This window comes from Zonotrichia leucophrys, chromosome 1A, assembly GCF_028769735.1.
Source record: "Zonotrichia leucophrys gambelii isolate GWCS_2022_RI chromosome 1A, RI_Zleu_2.0, whole genome shotgun sequence".
Classification (NCBI taxonomy): Eukaryota; Metazoa; Chordata; class Aves; order Passeriformes; family Passerellidae; genus Zonotrichia; species Zonotrichia leucophrys.
Genome location: NC_088170.1, coordinates 68,105,769 through 68,124,871, shown reverse-complemented (window position 1 = coordinate 68,124,871; position 19,103 = coordinate 68,105,769). Strand labels below are relative to the sequence as shown.

At 41.0% G+C, this 19,103-nt stretch overlaps 2 protein-coding genes across 5 annotated transcripts; one reads left to right on the top strand and one right to left on the bottom strand.

The window, feature by feature from the left end:
* Window positions 1–1,052: 1,052 nt before the first annotated feature.
* KIN (Kin17 DNA and RNA binding protein) lies at window positions 1,053–11,472 on the bottom strand. 3 transcript variants are annotated; one of them, XM_064703058.1, is made up of 14 exons: window positions 11,287–11,458; window positions 10,641–10,735; window positions 9,695–9,738; window positions 9,385–9,507; window positions 8,178–8,359; window positions 7,239–7,287; window positions 6,821–6,878; window positions 4,794–4,917; window positions 4,259–4,309; window positions 3,815–3,883; window positions 3,220–3,319; window positions 2,861–2,961; window positions 1,907–2,000; window positions 1,836–1,874 (listed from the first exon to the last, which is right to left on the bottom strand). In XM_064703058.1, exons 1-13 carry the CDS (start codon window positions 11,398–11,400, stop codon window positions 1,938–1,940), a joined length of 1,173 nt encoding a protein of 390 aa, XP_064559128.1. In that variant the 5' UTR covers window positions 11,401–11,458; the 3' UTR covers window positions 1,836–1,874; window positions 1,907–1,937. The 3 variants fall into 3 exon arrangements, with proteins under 3 accessions (XP_064559127.1, XP_064559129.1, XP_064559128.1); XM_064703057.1 differs by having other exon boundaries at window positions 1,053–2,000; window positions 11,287–11,472; XM_064703059.1 differs by having other exon boundaries at window positions 1,798–2,000; window positions 4,794–4,914.
* A 3-nt stretch (window positions 11,473–11,475) lies between these two features.
* Window positions 11,476–18,823, top strand: ATP5F1C (ATP synthase F1 subunit gamma). Of its 2 annotated transcripts, XM_064703060.1 has the most exons (10): window positions 11,476–11,616; window positions 12,838–12,872; window positions 13,773–13,904; window positions 14,245–14,449; window positions 14,860–15,003; window positions 15,371–15,435; window positions 16,039–16,194; window positions 17,175–17,271; window positions 18,072–18,109; window positions 18,684–18,823. In XM_064703060.1, the coding sequence occupies exons 1-9, from the start codon at window positions 11,573–11,575 to the stop codon at window positions 18,076–18,078; spliced, it is 885 nt and encodes a 294-aa protein (XP_064559130.1). In that variant the 5' UTR covers window positions 11,476–11,572; the 3' UTR covers window positions 18,079–18,109; window positions 18,684–18,823. The 2 variants fall into 2 exon arrangements, with proteins under 2 accessions (XP_064559130.1, XP_064559131.1); XM_064703061.1 differs by lacking the exons at window positions 18,072–18,109; window positions 18,684–18,823 and having other exon boundaries at window positions 17,175–17,275.
* Window positions 18,824–19,103: the final 280 nt, after the last annotated feature.

Genomic DNA, 19,103 nt, shown 5'->3' with positions numbered 1-19,103 from the left:
TTCCAGAGAGCTTAGCTCCCAAAAAATCTCTTACTTTTCAGGAGCATTCAGCAATGAAACAAGTATACCCGTGTACCAGAAGCTGGATTTAAAACTCTGCTTTTTGAACACCTTATTAAAACACATTGGCCTCATCCTTTTCAGCAGCCCTAATTTAGGAAAGGAACTGAACCAGTCTCCTTGCCCTTCCCAACTTTGCTTTCCTTCACTTAGGCACTAAAAGCTGGTACAGGATCTTTCTTGCAGCTGTGTCAGGATCAATGTGGTTTTGAAATGTCTCTTCAATGTTCCTCTTGGAAGTGTCAGCAACTTCCTACAAATCATTTATGGTTTCTTTCAACTCACCCAGCAGTTCTGGCCTGCACAACATCCTGCAACAGCCACTTCAGTGAGACACCATTCTCTGGTCTTCTATATTATAGACTATACAACTTATAAGTTGTATAGTTGTATAACTTATACAACTATACTACAAGACTATACAAGTTGTCTACTATATTTACTCTAATTCATCAGGTTGCAGAATGTCAAGTGTTTATTATGTGTCAATTATTTTCAGTGATACAGAAGCTGCTCTGTTCTGTCACTTGCCCTCATTACCCCCCACAAACCACCTCTCTCTCACTGCCTGTTCTCTGGGAGAGGGCAGTGCTGTTAACACAGCCCAGGCTGCACAAGAGCCTGAATTTACAGACAAGTGTTCTGTGCCTCCAGTTCTCATAAGTTTCTCCACTTTTTATGCTTGAGGAGACAACTGATATCTTGTATGAGGTTGCTCCAGGCTACCTCAGACAGCAGCTGTTTCATTAAACCTCTGCAGACCTCCAGTTCTGTGCAGGTTTCCCCTGGAAACCACAAATCAACCTTCTGAGGCAATGAAAGGAAATAGATTCCAGAGACACACAACCTTCAGTTGGGTTTAGTTTGCCCAGGACCACCCATTTGGGTTTTTTTCTACCCAAACAATGTGGTGCACCAGCCCAGCACTTCACTGTGCTCTTTGGTGGACTCAAATCAACAGCATTGGAAAGGTTGGTAAGAAACACACTGGCTTAAGAAAGGTTTCTGTTTATTCCTGAAGTGCCTTAGAAATTAAACATTGTACAAAATGGGACATTTTTAAAAAAATAAAATAAGTAATGCTACATCATTTAGCACAAGTAACATTACTCATGTAGCAGAGCAACAATGGAAGAAAGGAAAAGGCTTTGGAAAACCAAAGAAGCAACCCCCAATTCATATCTGGCCAAGCTTCAGCTGGCATCCCAAGACACTCCACAAGTAACATCCATGAGCAGCTCCATATGGAGTCCATATGAAGATAAATTCCATATCAGTATTTTCAGGAGCCCTGACAAACCAGCTGGAGGAGTAATAACTTGCATTCTACTGTCACTGCTGTGCTGATCAAAAATAAACTGGTGACTGCACATAATAAACTAGAGCATTCTTACAGCATCCAGGAAATAACCCCTTGCAGCAGTGGATCTTCCTGCTATCCCCTCAATCCCATGCCTTGTTCATGCACCCAGAAGTCCATTTTGGCTTTAAATTGCAAAGTGTGCTGTTTAACTCCTCTGGCTCCAACACACTCTGCCTCCCTGTAGGTAATTCTCTCTTCAGGACCTGCCCACATACTCCAGTTTGCAGCTCTCTGCTACATTTTACAAAAGGAAATGGAAGCAAATATTATAACTTTGATATAAAATCAGATTAAAAATTTCCACTGATAGTATTTCCATAAACATTTTATGTAACAAAAAATCAATAGCTATCTTTAAATAAATCAAGTTTGCTGTTTTTTAATGTCTATATACATTATAAATACATACACACACAATTAAAACCCTGACATGGTAGAGTCTTGTGTCTGCCTGAAAGATGTCACAAAGAAGCTTTTGAGAACCAAAATCTTCTCTGATGTATGATTTAGCACCTCAGGCAAGTTTGGAAACATCTTCATATTGGATATCTTCAACTCTGCGCCCTTTTAAAGGTCCCTGGAGAATGACAAAAAAAAAAAACAACAAACATCATAACATAAAATTGTTTCTTGAATTCCCAACAGGGAGATTACAGTAGGAGAGGTAAAGGGGATTTGTTCATAATACAATGTTCTTTGATTAATAATTTTCAGCCTGACCACAGAATGTGACCAGGCCTCAACACCACCCTAGAAACTCTTTCACTTTCAGTTTGCTTTTAGTGCCAAAGTTCCTCCTTTCATCAGGGCATCTGCACAGTCTCTTCCCAAATCCTGCAGAATCCAACCTGGGCTGAGTTTGTGCAGCCCTTCTTTGAATTGCAAGCTGTGTTTAAGAAGTTTGACATTGAGCCAGTGTCACCTCTGCTTTATCAATCAGTTTAAAGACTGGTTTTGCAGAGCAGAATAAAGAAAGAGCCACAGAGACATGGTGGCATGGACTGATTGTTAACCATAACTGTTAACCATAAACAAGACAACAAATGAGCACATAAAGCCCCACATCAATCTGGAAAAGGCAGGAGTAAATTCATATCCTTGCGTATTTTGCATTTTTTACTTTCCCATAAAACAGTACCACAACAGCCATGTTCAAAATAAACACACAAAATATTTTCCAAATCTCTTGCAAGTTCAAAACTTGCTAAATTCAGCACCCTATCATCTTTTTGAAGATTCTCTGCAATCAGCAAAGAATAAGCCTGTGACAGGTGGGAATATGTGGCTGTTGATAGGTGAGGGGTGTCCACAGAACTCTGCACACCACAGATCCCACCTGTAAGGCAGGATTAAGGATAACATGGTTCCTTTTGAAAGCTCTCCATGTACAGATGGAAAACTCTCTGCAAACAAGAGCTTGCAATGTTTGATACTTACTGAGTCAATTGTTATTGTCACTGAAAACCTCTTCTCATTGATGGATTCCAAAATGCCTTCATTTCCCCTGTACCCACCATTTAATACCATCACTTTCTTGCCTGAAATAGAAATAGGAAAAGTTACACAACAAAAGTTTGGAACCTTCTGCTGAAAAGTTTTTCCCCATCTTTCTTATAAACCCCCTTTAAGTATGTGAAGGTGCTTTAAATTCCTCACAGGCTGAACAACCCCAGCTCTCTCAGCCTGTCTTCTCAGGAGAGGTTATGGTACCTTCAAGTGGATGAACTATAGTACAAAAGAAATTAAATATAAGTTTTGCAGTGGCAGAAACTGAAAACAGAAGGAAACAGCTGTACCTGGTGCTGGTATTACAGTTTCTAGATGTGTCTGATCAAGCTTCAGTTTGTCCCCAGAGTCAATCACCTTCACAACTGCTGTGTATTTGTCAATCACTTCCTGTTTTGAAAGGCAGAGGTCAATCAGAAATACCAAACATTTTTCTCTAAAATTTAAATTTCAAAGTTAACAAACTTTGGCATTGTGACTCTGCAATTCTGCATTTTCAAAACCAGCAAAATGCAAGGGCTCCAGCCTGGAGATTTTATGTGCAAATGAGATCCTGCAGCTTAAAATATCAGTGCAGAACTGACTAGTCTTGGGTTAAAATCCAACTGCACTGCTGTTGTCATATCCCATGGATACAGGGATTATTATTATGGATGTGTTAATAGGGACAAACTACACAGGACAAAACTGTGCTTAAGAAAAGATCACTGAATAGATGCCCTTAAATCAATTCAGAGGCTCACAGCCTGTCCAGAATAGGTGAGGTGACATTTTAGTCTTCAACAGTGTTGTCTTAAGGCTGAACAATCAGCACAAAGAAACAAATCTTCCTAAATCATCTAATTCCAGAAAAGCCAAAGCAATGTTCCCCATGGCCCACCTTACCTTAACAACTGCCTTCTTCTTGTGGTATTTCTCTCCAAGCTTTTTTGTTACAATTTTTACAATAATTTCCTGGGAGATTTGAAAGGAGAGAAAAAATAAAATAAAGTGCCAAAACATGCAAACAATTCTACAATCTAAATTAACAGTACAGCAGAGTGCAAAAAGCAACAATAGTGAAGAAGTGGCTTTCAGGAATTCGTGTATATTGTCTCATTACTAGCTCAAAGTAGCATCCCTCAAGACTTTTTTGGGTTTCTTTGACAAATACAGTTACACTTGAATTCACAATCTAATGTGACAGCCCTCAATGGGTCACGAGCAGGAAAGGGAAAATAACTGAATTTAGTTTGCAATCTGCTTTTGGATCTTTACACTAATCAAAAATGACTTTAGAAATGCAGAATTGGCTGGATTTGGTATAATACTAATTTTTAAGTCACTTACAGGCTGTAACCAGTAGTCTCTTCGAGATGTTCTTTTCTTCTCCTCTTCAAGCTAAAGAACAACAAATAATCACCATTTACTTCTGCCTTCCACTGCAGCTCTCCCATGCCTTTGAACAGCTTTGAAACAATTCTCCAGCCCCATGTCATGTGGAGAACAAAAAACAATCCCCAAACCCTAAATTAGGGTAAGTCAGTATAGTCTTGCCTCATAAATCCATTGGATGACTCCAGGAACTCATGACAAAATGATGGTGATTTGTATTTTGTTTTTGGCAAGTGTTTCTAGGTATTATCTTCTGTTGTAAAATCTGTATTCCTTTACTTGCCAACACCTCGTTCATCTGGGGAATAGGCAGAGTTGAGCAGCCAGTTTTATGAAGAAATGTAACCAGTTTTATGGGGAAATGAAATTATTTTGCCTGGTAAGATGTGAAAGTTGGAATTCCATGTGAACTGAAGGTCTGAGGTCACTTCAGAGGTGAAGTGGACATTGTCACAGGGGCACACAGAAACAGATCCTGCATGATTATTACCTCCATAATCTCATCCAGTGCAGATTTCTTCTTTTTCTCTTTGGACTGACCAGAGCTATGGGCTACTTCTTTTCTTTTAACTGCCCCCTCCACCATCTTCAGTGCATTCTGTCCAAGGACACTGCTGGAAAAGTAAGATGGTGTTTTCACAGCAGATCTAACGTTTTTTCCCCTCTCCCAAGATGCATTTGAAGAGCTGGTTGTGCTGCTCTGCTTGATTTCAGTGGTCCCAGTCCCCTTGCAGAGCCTACACAGCTCCTCCTCTAGAACTGGTCTCCTTGGGGTGCAAACCCCATGTCCACTGAGGGTCACTGCTGGCACTGCAGCAGAATGGACACAGCCCCAGGACCAGGTCACCACTGCACAAACAAAAAGTTGATCAAGGTCTTGAGTTCAGTAAAGAAGACAAAAGCTGGTCTGCAAATAAGGTTTTCAAATTTGAAAGCACAAACTTTAGAGAAGCCATCTGGATAGAGAAACTCTCAGGGCAGATATCTAGAATTCCTTCCTGACAGAGATATTGAGCCTCTCTGGCAATGGGAGAAAACACCCTGGAATCTGTAGAAAAGAGCTCCACACTCAGCAAGCAAATTTCACCTTCACAACCATATTCAAAACAGGCAAACAGCCTAACTGTGGAAAATAAAGAGCAATCATCAGAAAAAGCTACATCTCAGGGATCAGGGAACATCTAGGTAAAGTGAGAACTGCCACTTTTATAACAGGCATTTGAACACAGTAAAAAAATTTAGGTATTGTTTCAACCCAAAAGGTGCAGGGAGGAGCTGCTCTGAGGTGAACAGTGATACAATAATTAATATGGCCTTAGGACAAATTGCATGTTCTGCCTGTGGTGAGGATGTTGGGTATACTCTCACAGAAATGAAGAGACAGGAACTGCAGTAGAAGCAACTTTAAAAGAAAAACTATTTCAGAGGAAATCTGAATAATCAAAATTGCACATTAAATCACAAATCAAATAGCAAGTACTTAAAAAAACCTCATAAATGGCAATATATAATTAAAACATAACTGCAGTGTCCATATTTAAGGAGATAAACATATCTAGTTGTGAACTTACTACATATCATTTCAAACTTTACAGCTAAGTATTTTGTATATGCTGTGAAGAAATTAGACTACTTGATATATGATTTCACATTTGGCCAAATTTTAGCAAGGACCTGAAGTGTTCCTCACTGAACCTATTCAAATGAGAGTCTGGATTAAGTTTCAGAATCATCTTAAGCACAACTCAATGCTTAGGGATAATTTACAAGTTTTCCTTAAAGCCTGCAATCTGTCTCTATTATTGCAAAGAGCTGCTTTGCTGTCTCATTTTCTGCCTGGCATATATCCCATCAGATACCTTATCTAAGAGCTGAGTGAGATGAGGGAAAAGCTTTCTTTTTACCTGGAATACATTTAATTACAATATTGCCTTACATGAGAAGATGTACTGCTCATCAAACAGTTCCCCAGGCTGCTGTAAGTCAGTATTATTTGCATTATTGATCCCTTTTGTCCTGCATTGCTTGTGGTTACACAGTGACAATTAAATTCCAGAGCTCTGGGAAGATTTATTTCAGGCAGATTTAGCTGCTTAAGCGATGACCAAAGAAAGTATTGTCTCCAATTAGACAAGGCAATGAAACCTTTTAGGAACCAAAATTAACCAGTCAGGACTATCCATTCATAGAAGGCAGCTGGGCTGGATGGCATCACTGCAAATGCTTTGGTTGGATCCCTTTCCCACCCTCCATGGAGGAAACTGTAACTAACTATTATTTTATGGGCATCTGAATTCAAGAAGGCTCCTCACAGCTCCCATTTAAGATACACCCACTCATCATTTTAAATATAAAACCAACCAAGAAGTCACCGAGTCACCCTTCTGAATACCAACAGAGGGTGACAGATTAGACTCCAAATATTTCAGGACAAGACAAACCTTCCTGTTCACACAAATACCACTGTCATAGAAGTTCTTTGTATCAATAAAGGTTGGCCTTAAATTCTTTTCTCACCTTGTTTTAGAAGATGCTGCGACTGAAGTACTTGCTCCTTTGTTTAAATTAAATGTAACTAAAAAATAAAGAGACATTACTCTATTTCTATCTTTAAAAATAACTGCATTGAAGGATGTTAACAATTTTTTAAATCTGCAACTAGATAAGAATAACAAATTTGAAAATATTTACTAATCTATATTTTGGTTTAGCTTTTAAAGTAAATTAAATTTTGTAATACAGAATACTCTGCATTTCCACATTCCAGTGCTCTTTAGAACTGATCTCAAAGCACTTTATGAAGCACCAAGCAGGCTTCAATGCTCATTTCATTTGAATCAGTTCCAAAATTTCACAAAATTTTCTGATTTTCACTGATTTCACAGAATCAGCTCCAGCAGGCTCTAGAAAATTACATCCATCAAAATCTAGTTACCTTTTTCTTCTTCGTTTTCTCTGTTCAGTTCAGTATAGACTGGCATTTCCTGCCAAAAAACACAAAGCACATTTAAAGAATCAAACAGAAAACTGAGTCAAGATATCATAATCATTGATTAGCTCAGTTTTACAGACAGTAACTATAATATTCAATCTGGCTTGATTTATAAAAGATTAAACTTGAAAACATCATCTCATTACAGGCTCCTGTGCAAAAGTCTCCAGTTAAGAGAGATGCTGCCTAAACTTGCTCAATTCCAGCACAAAAGGCAAGTGGCCTTGCTGCAGCAGCTTTCTCTACCTAAACCAGCATGATCTGACTGGTTTCTGGACAGACTGATAACTCAAAGAAGGAAATTCTGGTATCTTTCCAATTTTTCAGCACCAAAGGCTCAGGCCATTAAAATTTCAATTAGTTTTAAATTAAGAAGCAGGTAATTGTTTACAACAGGATTTAAATGTACTCATCAATACCCAGGATCAAATGGGAGATTTTAGCCCCAGGCCACATGTATGGGGGTCATGGCTTGATGCCAAATAAACAGATCCCAAATAACCACACCAGCACCACTAAAATAGAACTTTTCACTTTGTGAACTTGATTATGCCAGATCCCCCTGGTTATTTATCTCAGCCTTCTCCATGCACCAGGTACTTGTTATCTGCAGCCCTATGAGCTGTGAAACACCATAAATGAAGACATCATGCAGCTTAATGGATTGTTTGCTGCCCTTTCCTAAACTCAAGAGTGATTTTTAAATCATTAATCACTGGAAGAGCTGTAATTATTACTTCCTGCAAGCTGGATACAATGTAACTCCAAGTTAGGAAGCAAAGGAAATACCAGTGCAAGGATTCCAGCAGCATCAAATTCCCCACTGACTTAACCACATGGAGCTTTGAGCTGAAGGTTCACACACAGTGCAATTTTTCTCACCAGTTCTTTCCCCTCCAAACCTCTTCTAACTTGCTGCTCAATGAATTTGGCAGTTTTTTCCTCATCATCGAGGTCCTGTTTCTTTTTCCTCTCTTGCTCTTGCTGCCTGCGAATGGTCTCTGGGTCTCTGTCGATGTACTGAATGTACCAGCCCTTGGGGGTCTCATCAACCTTGCAAAGACCTAAAAAGTCAAGGCAAAACAAAGTCAGATTAGTGTCAACAATATCAAGATCATTTTCAGTCCATGTTTGTGGGAATCCTTAAAATCAGAGGGTTTTGGGAAAGGTGCAAAAGGCAGGCCTTAGGAACAGCAGAACTGCAATTAGAGCTAAGAGGTAGCCATGAGATTTGTCAGCAGAAGAGTGATATGAGATGTAGAAAGTAAGGACAAATAAAACTGTGTATTAATTTGTTCAATAGCAATGTAGATACTTCACCAGAGACAACACACCCCTTACTGGGCTACTAAAACTGACTTTGATACCATGTATTTCTGCCCTCAGATACGTTTGGACACATGCCAGTGTACATCACAAAGTGCATGAAGTGTTTTACAACCCTTTCCTTATTGAAGAAAATGTTTCCTTCCCACTGTTTTAACAAGGAAGAAGACAGAAATCTAACATGTATAAATGATACACAGTCACAGTATCATACCAAAGGAAATATTGCAGCACTGTGCTATTATTACTGAGCCTGGCTAGAGTGACTTTCCAAACACTCTGTAACTGCTGGATGTATCCTGCAGAACAGGGCCAAAGTCAACTTTCTGTCACACCACAGTGCCACTTAATGTCTCTTCCTCCCACCAAACACAGAACTGCAGATCTCCAGCTTTAACCCTTCCACTAGGCCAGGAATGAAAATAACTGCTTGCCTCTTGTCAGATGTGGAAAGAATCTCTAACTTTTAAATGGCAACTGTTAGAAGCTGATTTAGAATTTAGCAATGTATCCAGTAAATACAGACCAGCAGATGGAACAAGGAAAGGCTCACAACTGATGTACTTATCCCAGACTTCTGACATTTTCCACAAGCAAACTCCTAATGGTTAGCACAGAAATATGTTTGGAAATCTCTTCATGTATACACAGGAGGGGAGGGGAAGAAAGAAAAAGAATTAACATAAATATTTACTGATCAATTATCAGGAATTTAATTACCCAATAATTTTAAGACTTCCCAACCCTGAGCAGGTGCACTCACCTTCTCTCCCCAGCCATTTTGTAAAATCAGTCAGTGTCTCCCACTGTGTGGCATTCATGTGGATGTGCTCTCGATGGCTGATGTATTCATTGTACACAATATTATTGTGCACTCTCTTTGTTCCTAAAATACAAATTATTATTGTATTTTATTGTATTGTAATATATTACAATACAATATTTTTAAATTTTACAACTACAATATTTATTGTATTGTAATATTATTATTATTATACTATTATTATTATGTGGCTGGCACTGAACCAACAAGACACTAAAACAAACAAACAAACAAACAGAAAAATATTTACCAAATCTCCTCCTGAGCAATTCTAGGAAATCATTTCGGAATTCCCTTAGGAAATTAAAAAAAGGTATTTTTAGTAAAATTTTAACAACTAAGAAGCAATTTTCTGTTGTCATTAACAAATAAACATCTGGAGTATAAATCTGATTATTCTTTTGAGCTGAGCATGATGATATTCAGACACATTTCCCTTTTTCAGTAGACCAGGAGGATTAAATACAGGATGAAACACAACATGATACATGCACACACCTTAAATATCCAAGAGAGTAACAGCCTCTCAAAGGGATAAAATGGAGCAGAGGAATCTCAACACTTCCCACTAATTGCTGGCATTTGGTTACCAGGTGTCTTCCCAGGCTGACTGACACAGAGCACAGGGCAGGACAAAGGGCAGAGGAGTGGATGGGGCAGATGGATCACTCATCTCCCTGCTAATTCCAGGGCTGCAGCATAAAGCCTCACTTCAAACTCGTGCTGAGGACAGCTCCAGTCATCCCAGCTGTCATGCAGGTCAGCTGGACAAAGGCCTGGGAGAAGCTGGGAGATGTCAGTCCCTCCCCTGACTTGTTCTCTCTCTGTTATGGCCTTTTTAGCTCGTGTGTGTGGCAGGCACTCAGTGGGAACAGAAAGGTGATATATTTGTAACACAGAGGAACAGCAAAACAGCAAAATCCTTTAAACAGGATTAAAACACAAGAAAAAAACGTCAAATTTTACTAAAATCATGGCTTCTTGAAATCTCCTACCTAAGGTTTAAAGGTGGCATTGCCTAAACTTTCAATTACAAGAAACGGTGACACTAACATGTATCACAACAAAGTGTCTTCAATGCGACATTATTGGGCCTTAGGGGTGTGGCTGTGCAAACCTGATACAGGCATGAAAAATAGGTAAGAGTAATACAAGTAATGGTAAATAAAATGGGTAAAAATATACAGAAAACTTACTCAGAGAAATAATCCATGAATTGCTGAGGATTTTCAGAAGCCAGCAGCAACTGCCTCTGGTGGGACTCAGACATGCAGTGACACTTGAAGCCATTCTATACAGCAGAAATAAATATTGGCTCGTCTTTGTCTCAATTTGCAACACTCATAGAATGGAGTGCTAAAATCCTACAAATAAACTCCTACAGGTGTGATCGCAGCTCCCACTTTGTTCCCTTCAATAATACTGGGAAAGAAATTGGTGGGACAAGGGACAATGGCTTTAAAGTGATAGAGAGCAGAGTTAAATAAGATATTGGGAAGAAGTAATTCTCTGTGAGGGTGGGGAGGCCCTGAGGCTTCTCAGGTTGCCCAGAGAAGCTGTGGCTGTCCTTGGATCCCTGGAAGTGTCCAAGGCCAAGCTGGACAGGCTTGGAGGAACCTGGGACAGTGGAAGGTGGGGAGGTGTCCCCGCCCATGGTAGGGGGTTGGCAGCAGATGATCTTTAAGATCCTCCCAACCCAAACCATCCTGTGATCCCATGAGATCGCAGCTGTCACACGAGGTGACCCCAACCAAGGGGACCCCGGGAGAACCGGGACTGGGCGTCCGAAATGGAGCCCGGAGCCGCCCGCAGGACCGGGGACCCCAGCGCGCCCCCGTTTACCTCATCGCGGCACTGCTTCTGGCACATCTGGCAGTACCAGCGCAGCTTCTGCAGCCCCTTGGACTTGATGCGGTTGGCGATGGCCTTGGGGCTGAGGAAATCCGACTTGCCCATGATGCCGGACCCGTCCCGATCCTGATCCCGCTCCCGAGCCGGCGCCGCTCCCGGTCCCGATCCCGCCCCCTCCGGAAATGGCGGCGGCGCCCTGGAAGCGGATCCCGGCGGGGCGGCGCAGGCGCGGTGCGGGCGCGCTGACCTTCAGCGGGGCTGTGGTGGAGGCGCCGCCATGTTCGCCCGGGGCGCCGCGGTCGTGCTGGTCCAGCCGCAATGGTACCGCCACGGGCTGGGACGGGCGCTGTGGGCACGGGGGAGCGCGTCCCGATGGCCGGGGCGGCTCCGCGGGGTGAGGGGGGGATGGCTTCCCTCGGCCGTGCGGCGCCTGCGGGCGGCGGGGTCGTGGCTGCGGGCGGCCCGTGAGGGGCTGCGGGCTCTGAGAGGTGGTGGCGGAGCCGGTACCGGGAGATGAGGGCAGCGGGGACCCGCAGGGATGGAGCGTCCGTCCTTGGTCGGGGTGGGTGAATGGGACAGGCAAGGGTTAAAGGACAGATTTGGCAGGAGACCCTGCTCTGGCCAGGAAATGGTGCGGCTTCCTATGCTTCATTTTAATAGAGTTTAGAAATGAATTGCACTGCACGAAGCTTTGTTTAAAATTATTATTTTATTTCTGATTTGCCCTTCTAATGCCCTCGTTTGCCCCGTGTCATTAACCAAGGCGGTGGGTAACGCGTTAAACCTTTCTGTGTCCTGGGCCAGTTCTGGCCCCTCAGCTCAGGGAGGACATTGAGGTGCTGGAGCGAGTCCGGAGAAAGGCAGAGGGGCTGGAGAAGGGGCTGGAGAAGGACGGTGGGACTGGGGAAGGGGCTGGAGAAGGGCAGTGGGACTGGGGAACGGGCTGGAGAAGGACGGTGGCACTGGGGAAAGGGCTGGAGAAGGGGGCAGTGGCACTGGGGAAGGGGCCCAGGTCCTCTAGAGAGCAGCTGGGGGAGCTCAGCCTGGAGAAAAGAAGGCTCGGGGTGACCTTATCACTCTACAACTCCCTGACAGCAAAGTGCAGTCAGGTGGGAGTTGGCCTCTTCTGCCAGGCAGCCAGCGGCAGGACATGATTAACACAGGTCTAGGTTGTACATTAGGAGCAATTTCTTCATAGAAAGTGTAATTGGGCGTTGGAATGGGCTGCCCAGGAAGGTTGAGGAGTCACTGTCCCTGGAGGTGTCTGGAGGAAGACTGGATGTGGCAGTCGGTGGTTTAGTTGATAAGGGGGTGTTCGGTCATAGGTTGGACTTGATGATCTCAGAGGTCTTTTCCAACCTCATTGATTCTGTGAAATTATACAGCTAGGGATGGATGAAGGTGTGCATGCAAGCCACAGATCTTTTTTAAGAAGCAGCAAATCTTTGAATTTCCATCACTCTGAAAGGGACTTGCCCTTGGGAGGTGTTGGTTTGTGGAGAGCTAATGAATTATCCTAATTTCTCCTGCATTCCTTTTCAGGGGCCAAGTAAGGAATATGGCAACGCTAAAAGACAGTAAGTAAAGGTTTTGTCTGCTCTTGAGAGGGGAAAATGTTGCACAAAAACCATATGTTAAAATATAATTCTGTTTATTCTCTGTTGGGTAAAATGATTGTGATACATAATGATATACAGGCCTGCACTGCTAATTACATTAAACAAGTGTCCTTCAGAAGTGGTTTTAGTAGAAATTTAGATGTCTTTTTATAGTTTTACTCAAATAGATTTAAAAAAATATTTTTATCATATGTGCTAAACCAGATTTCTGCTCACCTATAAGAGTTACTTTAGTTTCTCTTATGTTTCTTTCCTTGTGCTTTTATGAAGCATTTTGGGGGAAAAGGGATTGACTGAATGATTTTAGTGTGATAATGCTTCCTTAAGCCATCCCTCATAGTTTTTATACAGGGATATTGCCTTGGAATTGTTCTTGTCAATGGGATACCTGTTTTGGTTTCTTTTTCCATTAGTGTTTGTATAAATGTCATTTTACCACAGTCTAAACAGAGGAGGAAATTTATTCTGTCTTCATACTGTGGGGACTTTTTGTTTATTTTCTCTGCTTGTCATCTGTGAAAGATGACATTATACCTCAAATAATACATTTGTGAAACAGGTAGATTTGGAAGCAAAGAGAATAGTAAATAGACTTCATGTTGGGATAAATATTAAATGAATGTTATGTCTGAAAGAAATAACATCTCTATTGTAAAGATTAATTAGTGTTAGCTATGTTCTTACTGCAAATACCCAGGTCTCTTATGAGGTTTATTTGTGCACTATTTGTTTATTTATTTCTTCTTCTTTGAGGGACGTGGCAAAATCTTTTTGGATGGCTCTTGCTGGCATTTTGTTGTTTGGGTTTGAGTTGTTATGTCCAGTACAGTCTGTGACCTTGAACCCTTAACCTTGCAGTCACCAGGCGTTTGAAGTCCATCAAGAACATCCAGAAGATCACCAAGTCCATGAAGATGGTGTCTGCAGCCAAATATGCAAGAGCTGAGAGGGAGCTGAAGCCTGCCAGGGTCTATGGAACAGGAGCTCTGTGTGAGAGAATCATCTTGCACTTAATGTTGGGGGAGCAGAGGAGGAGGTTTTCATACTGGTGACAAAATGCCAAGGCTTTTTAACCTTCCAGTAGTCTATTTCCAAAAGAATTTGCACAGTGAACTTCAATGATCTGATCAGAGCTGTGACTGGCTTTGAAATGTTTCTTCCTCACATCTGGTCTGTGCAAGCTTGGAACAATTGCAAAGAAAATAAAATTAATCTAGCTGAGATCTGGAGCCCCTTTCATATTGGTTTTAGTTAGAATAATTCAGGGCATTTTTTATTACTTACTTGCTTTTTTTTGCCACCCTTGAAAAATGTAATTTTTTTTTTTCAGCTCTTTATGAGAAAGCAGAAATAAAGGCACCTGAGGACAAGAAGAAGCATCTCCTCATTGGTGTGTCCTCTGACCGAGGCCTGTGTGGTGCTATCCACACATCCATTGCTAAAACCCTGAAGAATGAGATTACCAACCTCTCAAATGCAGGGAAAGAGGTTATGGTGGTTGGAGTAGGTGACAAGATCAGAGGCCTGCTTCAAAGGTAAAAAGGATGGGGCCCAAAAGTTCAGTTTGGAGTTTTGTTTTCTGTGGTAGAAATTTCAAGACTGGCAGGAAATTGCATTTAAGGGAACTGTGTTAAATTCAAGTTCCTGTAAAAAAAAATCTGCAAATACCCAAAAAGTGGTTTTGATAATCTCATAATTTGGGAAACTGCTGCACAGCACTGTTATATTCTTGAAATAAAAGTCTGAAAGCTGGCAACTGGTGCTGTTACATGTGTGTATTGTGAAGCTGTGGTAATTTAACTAAAGGCAAAGTTTCTTTCAGACTCAAATTCAGTAAAATGTTTCATTCTAAACACCCTGAGTTACAGTTACCTCTAGTAAGTCTTGCTGCTCTTGTACTTCAGAGCATCCACTTGGCTCTAACACAGGTTTGTTGTTGCTGCAGGACACATGGCAACTATTTCCTGCTGACATTCAAAGAGGTGGGACGGAGACCTCCGAGCTTTGGGGACGCTTCAGCCATTGCTTTGGAGCTGTTAAACTCTGGGTATGAGTTTGATGAAGGCTCTGTCATCTACAATCGCTTCAGGTAAGGTTGAACTGAAACTTAACTGGGAAAATACTGGGCAGAATGCTTCAGAGAGCATATTGGCCTAATAAAGTTGTATGAAAACTGACTGTGATTTGGCATATTCACTTTACTTCTTGATTTTGTTGTGTGTCAAGAACTGGGCTGTTTTTTCTGTGGTTGGAACTCCATTTTAACTTGTGTATAGCTGTTATATTTACAGTCAACACATTATTATATCCACATAGTATCCAAAATCTTTTCATCAGGGTTATCACAAAACTTTGTGGCATTGGAAAGCCAGAAATTGATTCTAATTTGATTTGAACCATTCAGTTTAGAGTCGGTTCAGTTGAACTGAAGAGCCTGTTTTGCTCTTTTTATGCAGGTCTGTCATCTCTTACAAGACTGATGAAAAACCAATCTTCTCCTTTGAAACTGTGGCTGGCTCTGGTAAGTAGGGAGCTAGAAACCACCAGTTACATGCAGTGATAAGTCACAAGAAAAGCACTCTGAAAATGGGAATATGATATTAAAGCATCTTATTATGGTGCTTATATCATGGTTTAACAGATGGTTTTGTCTTGGTCTAAATCAGTCCAAGGCTGGCTCACAAAGGTGCTGTGGGGCAAGGAGGTTAAAAGGAAAAGTGATGCTAATTCTGGTTTGAGATTCTGTCTCAAGCAAGAATTATGCATATGTAAATTCTGTCAGTTCCAAAATTTTCAGCACTGAATAGTCTGAGTAGTGAGTGACTTTTCACTGCTCACTAAAAATACCCCCAAATGTTTCTGCAGCACTGTATGGGAAGGTTAAACATAATATGGCAATAGTGTATTTTGCTTTGGTCTGACTTTCTAATACTAAATTGAAATAGCTAAAAGAATTATAACTAGCATAGAGATTCTGAAGGTACACATAACATGTTCAGGAAATCCCTCTGTGCTGCCTTAAGTACTGAAACAGCCCAGCCAAGGAAACTTCTCCATGCCATTGCATTTTGCTGGAAATAGTAAATCTTGGCTGTGTCTAAGCCTGCTGCTGCATGTTTTGCAGAAAGCCTGAGTATCTATGATGACATTGATGCTGATGTGCTGAGGAACTACCAGGAGTTCACGCTAGCAAACATTCTGTACTACTCCCTGAAGGAATCCACCACCAGCGAGCAGAGCGCCAGGATGACTGCCATGGACAACGCCAGCAAGAATGCCTGTAAGCTCCTCCCTGGCTTTTCAGGACTTCAGTTGTTCAGCAGGAAAGTGCTGACCTCCCTTTGTGTGATATTCACTTCAAAAATCAGCTGTTTCCTATCTTAATTCCATTTTGAGTTGTTTTTTTGAGCCAGTTCAACAGATTTTGTTTCAAACTGTATTTAGTCCTTAGAAAGAGGGATTGCTGCCAAGAAACAGGCCTAGGACTGGAAATGCAATAACAGGTTATTTAAAAAGTGTATGAAACACTAAACTAATCTTGTAATGGCTAAATATTCTCTATGCTCCTTTCATGTGGCTGTTCTGAGGATTTCCTGAATTTTTATAAATCTGTACTTACTCATTCAGCAAATATAATTAGTGCAGTGCAATTCAAAGGTGGGGAAACTTAATAGTTAAATACCATCTGTCATGGAGCAAGTAGAGAATATGTAAGTATTTTTTGGAAGGATACAGGTGATTATGTGAAGCTGATGTGATGTGGGTTGCCTGCAATGGCAGGCATGGCTCTGATGACTAACTTGAGAGAAAGAGGTGATACTGCTGTGCTTAGAAATAATTGAGAAGAAATATTGAGAAAAATCTGTCTCCATTTGCCACAACTTGAAGGAAAGAACAATGCAGTTATTGACAGTGAAATCTAATTTCAAAGCTAATGATGCCTGCTTGTCTTATGTTACAATAAGCTGTGTCATGCCTGGTATTTACAAGTCTGCCAGATGTTTAAGTGACAAGCTGAATTCTCAGGTTTTTAGATTGTTTGCAGGTAATATTACCTGTAGGGAAAAAATGTCAGGAGCACTCTGGTATTTGGCACTATTTGACACTTGCAAATACCAAGAGGCACTAAGCCTTGTATTGGTACTTGGTATTGCAGTAGTTTACAAGCCACTTGGGTATTGTGCCCATCCAGCCTCTCTGTATGTGCATTTATAGACATTTCTACACTGATTTTGTGTTTAAACTCCAACCTTATTGCAGCTGAGATGATTGACAAGCTGACCTTGACCTTCAACCGCACCCGCCAGGCCGTCATCACCAAGGAGCTCATTGAGATCATCTCTGGTGCTGCTGCTCTGTGAGTATTTGTGTGCAGGTGCCCTCAGAGCTCTTGCAGTCATGTGCTGCTTGTGTGCCAGGGGAACAGGCAGATTTTGGGATTCCCTAAAACCTGGCATGGCTCCCAAGCTTTTCAGCTTGTGCAGCTCTACTAACCAGAGAGAAGTTTGGCAGTTTTTTCTGATCAAATGCAGTTTAAAAGCTGGTGAAATAGATCTTCAGCCTCACCATGCATCTTTGCTGGAGAGGTGAGGGTTTTCCTCCTGGCCTTTGGTGGATTTCCCCTCTCCTCCCTTTTACCTGGACATTTCCTACTTTGCCTGGTCAAATAGCCCAGTAATGTTGAGTGAGGGAGAGCAAATGGTGTGACTGAAATGCTTTTGGATAAATCAGGTGTTCAGAAGCTGAGAGTTTGGGGCTGGGTTTGCAAGGAGGGAATTTCCACAATATTTTATATTTTCATATGGAATATGTATTTTACTTGAAATTCAGCATTTTGCTTGTTTGCCTGAGGATGAGGTTTTGTGCAGGTGTGTGCTGCAGGTTACAAATGTGTGGGCTTAGACCACAATTTGTAACTGCATGTAGCTCATGTGTATTACTGTAACAGTTAAAATTTGTGCTCTGTATGGAAATACATGTGTTCATATCCTGTGTATTGACTGAATGCCTGGAATCTGTACTTTATATTATTTTGGTGCTGTATTGTGCTCCTCACAATACATTTGTGGTCATAAATCCGTGCAGAGTTTTGCCTGAATTTGCATGAGTTGCTTCCTAACCTGCTTGTTTTGTTTTCTCTCATAATACCGTAACCAGGGATTAATCGGAAAAAGCGGTTCAGCCAAACCCACGAGGTAAAGTTGTGTCACAGAAACTGGATTGTGTTTTAAAATTAATTAGCACAGAAAATATGAAATCAGATCAAGAAGTCAGAATTAAATGGTCTTGGTCAGACAGAAACTTTTCTTCCTGAACAGCTGTGAAATTGGACATTTTTAGTTTGAATTTGTCCAGACAAAGAGTTCTTAATTTTCAGTAATTTTAAGGAAAATATGTCCATGGGGACATAATCCCAGATGAATTATAATTTTCTGTGGGGTTTTTTTTGTTTGTTTGTTTTCTATTATTGGATATTAATTTGCAATTACTGTTTGAATTTTTGCATAGTGGCCTGACTTAATGCAATTGCTTAAAAATGTCTGTATATAAAGACATACTTAAAGAGGTTTCTGTACTAAAATGAACATATTCAAAATCTAAAATGTAAGGAAAATTTTGAAATTTAAAATATAAGAAAAAAAAGATTCGATGAATAGTTGGGGGTTGGTAAGGAATATTAGTGAAGTATTCAAATTGGGGAAGATAGGAGTTTAAAATAAATACATAAATAGATGAAAGGGTTTTAATTTGTTTCAATTTTCCTTACAGGTGAAGAGGAGCTCTTCTGAGCATATGTGGTTTAGCCTGCCTGTGTCTGTGTTGACAAGACTGCTCTGTTATCTTGTGAAGAAGTGGAAAAGCCCCAGAAATCTGTAAATTCTTAAAATAAACCACCTCCATGAAAGAGATTCTTTTGCTTGTCTGTGGAGCAAATGCTCTTAGTCTAAGTATCTGGGTTGGGCTTGGGTGTGCTTTGAAACCTTATTTTTTAAGTCTGTGCTCTACACTTTTAATTTATTTGCCACATGAAACATTTAAGTGGATGTTTCTTTTGAAGAGTGGAAGAGATTTTCTGACTTCACCCTGGTTTGGAAGATGAAGTGACCTATTTTGGGAGGTACATTGCATTGTGGGCTGCAGGAGGGGACTGGAATAACCTCTGCATCACACAGCTGGAACACTGATCTC

Bases quoted from the DNA above. Each gene is read 5' to 3' on its own strand.
- KIN (XM_064703057.1), bottom strand. From the start codon at position 11,400: ATGGGCAAGTCGGATTTCCTCAGCCCCAAGGCCATCGCCAACCGCATC. The intron at 9,508-9,694 runs GTAAATATTTTT...TTTGTATTTTAG, and splicing joins ATTGCTCAGGAGGAGATTTG to GAACAAAGAGAGTGCACAAT. The intron at 8,360-9,384 runs GTGAGTGCACCT...TTGACTTTTTAG, and splicing joins AAAATGGCTGGGGAGAGAAG to GTCTTTGCAAGGTTGATGAG.
- ATP5F1C (XM_064703060.1), top strand. From the start codon at position 11,573: ATGTTCGCCCGGGGCGCCGCGGTCGTGCTGGTCCAGCCGCAATG. The intron at 11,617-12,837 runs GTACCGCCACGG...ATTCCTTTTCAG, and splicing joins GTGCTGGTCCAGCCGCAATG to GGGCCAAGTAAGGAATATGG. The intron at 16,195-17,174 runs GTAAGCTCCTCC...ACCTTATTGCAG, and splicing joins CAACGCCAGCAAGAATGCCT to CTGAGATGATTGACAAGCTG.